Here is a 5,632-nt window from a genome sequence, read left to right as displayed (position 1 = left end):
AAAAAGGTAAAAATACTTATGTCTTATATACAATAATGTGTTATATGATTTGTAAAATCAGTACGCGTTATATGGACAAGTATTAATGTACAGAAGAAAGTCGAGGAGGACATGGCAAAGGAGAAGGAAATGGCAAAGGAGACTGAGGTGGGAGCCGAGGATCGATATCGGGCAGTTGAATAGGAAGAGGAAGCCAGGAAGGCCGTGACACAGATTGAGGTGGAGGTAGTTGATGATCAGACGTTCTTCTCAACACCGAAAAAGTTAATAACTGCTAGTTTATAGTTATTCATATCATACATATTTTTTACTTATGAAATTTATTAAAGGTAGTGCATGTATGTGTACTAATTGATTAAAGCTGTCGTGAAGGGCGATTGCAAGGTGGCTTGTCGTCTGTTCTACTTACAGGGGAAACAGAAAGTTGTTGTTGCCAGAGGATACGTGTTCGCTTACAACCGGCTTCAACAAGTTAGATTTCATGGTATACCCCTTCGTGACAAATGCAGGAAAGTGGAAGTGTCCCAATTATATAAAGATGAGTATGGGGAAGTAAAAGTACCCTTTGCAAATGAAGAGGTCACTTATTTGAAAGAAGCCCTAAGTTCTTATGTGCAATGGCCTGACAACCTCATCAATGTTGTCATCCCCGAGGTACCTATATGCAGACGTTAATTATTACTTGTTATTTAAATATATGAGGGTACGAATATTAATATATTGTAAGTAGGTTTATCTTTACATTTGCAGAAGTCAAGCAAAGCCATGGCGGCAGCTAAAGCTATTACTACTACGTCAACGGACAAAGTCACCGAAAGGACTACGTCTTCCCCAAAACAACAAAACCACATGACATACAATATAAGCCAACTACTTTTGTTGCAGTCAAGCCCGCTTATGATTCTTATTATGAATCGTGTGCATATAAGAAAAAATTGAAAACTACTTCGCTGAAGGCTTTGCACAACCTGGCTGTAAAGAAGTCACCTAGAGGGGATGTAGTCATGATTAACATTGATGAGGAAATTATGGGCGCAACTGATATAGCCGTACTGGACCCAAAGCAACTGATAGAATTTGTCGACCTTGACAATTGAGATGATGCTCACATTTTGATTTGGATGAAGTAAGTTTTATTAATAAAACTATTTAGTCATTTCCATTTACGAATAATTATATTTGTTTAGATTATCAATTAGAATAACATTCTTCGTTCCATGTGGCGTAATAGGTACCTGAATAATCAGATCGCTGAGAGAAAGTTCCCAATTCACGCCTACGGATTCTTGGGTCCTAAGGCGTTCTCTGTGCATAGCATTTCAAACAAAGAACAAATCAATAGAATCACTCGTCGGTTGATGTCGACCAAAAAACTATGGCTTGCTCCCTACAATGAGAATATATATATGTATAGTACGTGATTATTGTAATAAATCACGATTCTATAAATTTATTATTAACATGCTTACATGCAGTGGCGGATCTTCAAAAAAAATTAGGGGTGGGCCAGGAAAAAATATGTAACATATTAACTTCATACGAAAAAAAAATTAGCTTATGTATATCAAATAGACTAAAACAATATATATAAGTAAACATTAAAGCAACAATGTCGATCGAAAATTGTATTTTTTAGCTACTTAATCCTACGCACTAAATAACACTCGACGGTTTTTTAGCGATTTGAAATCATCAACAATAGATTCTGTACTAAAAGATTTCGAGATTTCTCTCTCAATATAAATCACTAGACTGTCTGCGAGAAAATCATCTTCCATCTTGTTTCGCAGCCTAGTTTTCATAATCTTCATTCCAGAAAATGCTCTTTCTGTTGTTGCTGTAGAAACAGGGAGAGTCAAGACAATTTGTATTAGCCTATCAATTAGAAAATACACATCTGATTTCCCTGTCTCCGCCAAGCATTGGCATAGCTCTTGAAGAGTCGATAAATTTCTCAATGTAGGATCATCACCATTCACTTCACATAGAAAGTGGTGCAACTGGTATCTCAAATGGATTTGTTCTTGTGGTGTGAAATCTGATGGATAATATTTTTGTGCAAGAGAACATATTTTTTCACAATCAAAATTTTTATACCCATCATAAGGCGCCAACACAGACGTGAGTGTAAGGAGTCCCATTGCTTTGTCGTTGAACCTGAAATTTAACTCGTGCAACTGTTTGTCAATTGTAACATTAAAAACATCAACATGAAAATGATGCTCCACTGTGTTTTGATCTTGTTGACGGCGAGCTCGGCCTTTACGAGCTATGTATATAGCATCCATCTCAGGCACTAAAATATCATGTTTTTGACAAAACAAATTCACTTCTTCCACAAAATCTTTCCAACGGTCTTCTCTCAAGCTTTGAATGAGTGATTTAGTGGTTGAAACTAATTTCAGAGAATTAACAATATCTTGGGATTTTCTTTGCAGAGCTTGAAAAAGAATATCGGTGATCCCCAATATTTCTCGCATCAAATGAGAAATGAACACAAACTCATATGAAATCATAAGATTTAAGGCAAAATCGGCATCCCCACGTTGATGAGAGTTGCACGATTTGTCAACCATAATATGCTCCAAGACTGAAATTGTTGCACTATACATATTTAGCAGGCTACGAATTGATTGAAGATGTGAACCCCAACGAGTGTCTCCGGCTCTTTTTAATGTACCAATCTGATTAGCCCCTCTACCAGTTTCAAGTTCGCCCTTTGATAACAAAGCCTTGATCTCTTCTACTTTGCTCGCTTGTAATTCATCGTGTTGCTTTGTAGAGCCACAAATAATATTGATAATAAAATTCAAGTTTGAAAAAAACTGATGAACTGGACTTACCTCTCTAGAAGCGGCAACTAATGCAAGTTGCAAGCGGTGAGCAAAGCAATGAACATAATACGCATAAGGGCAATCTGCAAGAAATAAAGCTTGAAGTCCATTCCACTCCCCTCTCATGTTACTAGCAGCATCGTAACCTTGTCCACGTAGATTTTCAACAGATAAATTGTATTTGGTAAAAATGGCACACACTTCATTCTTAAGTGTTGCCGCTGATGTGTCATTAACACGTACTAGGTGGAAAAATCGCTCTTTAACTAAACCTTTCTTATCAACAAACCTCAATACAATAGCCATTTGCTCTCTTTTAGACTCATCACGAGCCTCATCCACCATAATGCAAAATTTGGACTCTCCAATTTCTTCTCTTATATAGTTCCGGACTTTGTTAGAAATAATGTGAAGTATCTCTTTTTGAATTGATGATGCTATGTATTGAGCACCATAGGACGTATGCTCTATGGCTCTTGAAACTTCATCATTATATCTAGCAAAAGCTTTTTGAAACTCAAGAAAATTACCTTGATTATTTGAAGTAGCTGACTCATCATAACCTCTTAAAGGGCAAGCTTGTAGAGTTAACAGGCGAACTACATCAATTGTGATCTCAAGACGTAGACGGTTTTTTCTTATTTGTGCTTCTTCTTATGAAACAAAAGCATAACGAATATGACCCCGATCGTTTAAAAGGTCAATCTTAGACCTGAGAGAGTTGTTATGTGTTGAAGAAAGACCTCCAACATGAGTAATAAATGGACAGTTTTTTCCTTCGTTGACCCTCTTCCAGTTGTTAAACCCAATCATAGTAAACGTGTTTGTATGAGGATTGGGTTTGTCTGCAAATAAATAACACAAAAAACAAAATGCAGCATCCTTGGAAAGTGAATACTCCAGCCAGTCGGGAAACTTTTTATACCACGATGATTGAAAACTACGACGATGACCCTCAGGACCTGAATATGGAAAATCTCTTAGTATAGGCTGATAAGGCTTTAGTTTTAGATATGCCCTGCGTATTTCATGTCGCTTCTCAATTGGATAGTGCCACATTGGTACCCGTAAACCTGGATCTCGTTCTAAAGAGAATATGAGGTCTTCATTTTCAATTTGATGTGTTCCAAGATTGTTATGTTTGTGTATAGGGGACGATGATTCGGGAATGTTATCTTCAGTTATCGAGGTAGTAGCACATTCCGGTTCTTTCCGTTTAAGAAAGCCTAAAAGATTTGTTTGTTTACTCATGGTACCTAACATAATAACATATAACGATATACATTAAAATTAATTTAGTTTATTCGGCACACGTCTCACGCTAATGTCAAAGCGAAATTAATGACAGAAAAAATCACACATAACTTATGCAAATATGAAATATACAATTATCACTTATCAGAATAACAGATAATTAATAAAAGCAATGACAGAAAAATCAAGATTGATATATCAAATTGAATATTAAAGACTTGAAGTATGTATACCGTATACACGAGAATAATAGCGAGATTAAGAGACTCACTTTAATAAAACGAACTCGGGATAAATTTCAAGTAATCTAGCACAGTAAAACAGTGAGAATTTACGAATAAAATTACAGCACAATTGCACAAATAATAAAGGAGATAACACTTGGATATGAATTTTTCTCATAAATTACAATAACATTGGAATATGAAAAATAGCAAAAAAAAAAAAAAATCAATCGAAATCAAAGACTCACCTGACTGTAAGGCTGCAAAACTCCAACCCTAGTAGAATAGAAATATGAAAATCAATTAATTAATTTGGCCTCTATTTCACGTGAGGTGTCTGACCACTTTCCAAATTCTTTTCTTTTAACTTCCCCCACGGGCCCCACCTAAAAAGTTACTCCTAAGTCCTAGTTTATTTGACGGTAGAGCAACTCAGAACAATTGTTTGGTGGGTCATCAATATTTTTTTGTTAAATAGTACTAGAGGCCTAGTTTCTTATGGAATTTCGCCCAAAGTTTGGGGTGGGCCGGGCCAAGTCCCAGCTATACTGAAATTCGCCACTGCTTACATGCGTGTAAATGAACTAACAGTTCAATGTCCCAAATTGAATAGGAAGCATTGGGTGTTAATGGCAATCCAAGTGGAAACAAAAACAGTGTACTAGATTGACTCTCGGGAAGGCAAACCCTCTGACAGTATAGTAAAGATGATAAATGAGTAAGTTTACAACCTTCAATAATGTCATTTGTTATTGTACGACTTAAGTCATATATATATAGGCAAATAATAATGGTATTTGTGTATATTTATGAATTCGTGTTTTTGAAGCAAAAAGAAGATTATGTCCACTTGGGAAATATGAAAGCAGCACCGATTCCAATTTTATCACGCCATTAGTGAGTGTATTCTTAATAATTACTCGTATCATTTAATTTATGTTTATGCGAGAGGTTGATTATCTAGTTCAGCTGATTTGCGTGTGATTTATATAATAGTCTCCTAAAGCACCAGACGACAAACAAAGCGCCTTTTATGTTTGTCAGTCCACGTAGGAGGTTATCAACGGAAATTATTCTAGCATTCCGACACGGGTTAGTGTGATTTAAAAATTATTTAAGATGTAAATTGAGTTCAAAATTCTGTATACTAGCTTCCATGTATTCTGTCTATTTTGATTGTCTATTTTGAATTGTAGTTTCAACTAATACTCAACAAAGCAGCAGACTATTCGCCAGAGGACATCACCCAGTTGAGAAATATGTGAGCCAGTTATGTTATTTTATTAGCGGAGTCTCAATAGTTTGCTCATGCTTTATGTA

At 35.9% G+C, this 5,632-nt stretch overlaps 1 protein-coding gene across 1 annotated transcript; it reads right to left on the bottom strand.

Annotated features, from left to right (window-relative positions):
- Nucleotides 1-1,646: 1,646 nt before the first annotated feature.
- On the bottom strand, nt 1,647-4,085 carry LOC141588147 (uncharacterized). Its single transcript, XM_074409601.1, has 3 exons — nt 3,797-4,085; nt 3,547-3,679; nt 1,647-3,399 (listed from the first exon to the last, which is right to left on the bottom strand). The coding sequence occupies exons 1-3, from the start codon at nt 4,083-4,085 to the stop codon at nt 1,647-1,649; spliced, it is 2,175 nt and encodes a 724-aa protein (XP_074265702.1).
- Nucleotides 4,086-5,632: the final 1,547 nt, after the last annotated feature.

Source organism: Silene latifolia, chromosome 6 (genome assembly GCF_048544455.1).
Source record: "Silene latifolia isolate original U9 population chromosome 6, ASM4854445v1, whole genome shotgun sequence".
Taxonomy (NCBI): Eukaryota; Viridiplantae; Streptophyta; class Magnoliopsida; order Caryophyllales; family Caryophyllaceae; genus Silene; species Silene latifolia.
This window is presented reverse-complemented; position numbering and strand designations above follow the sequence as displayed.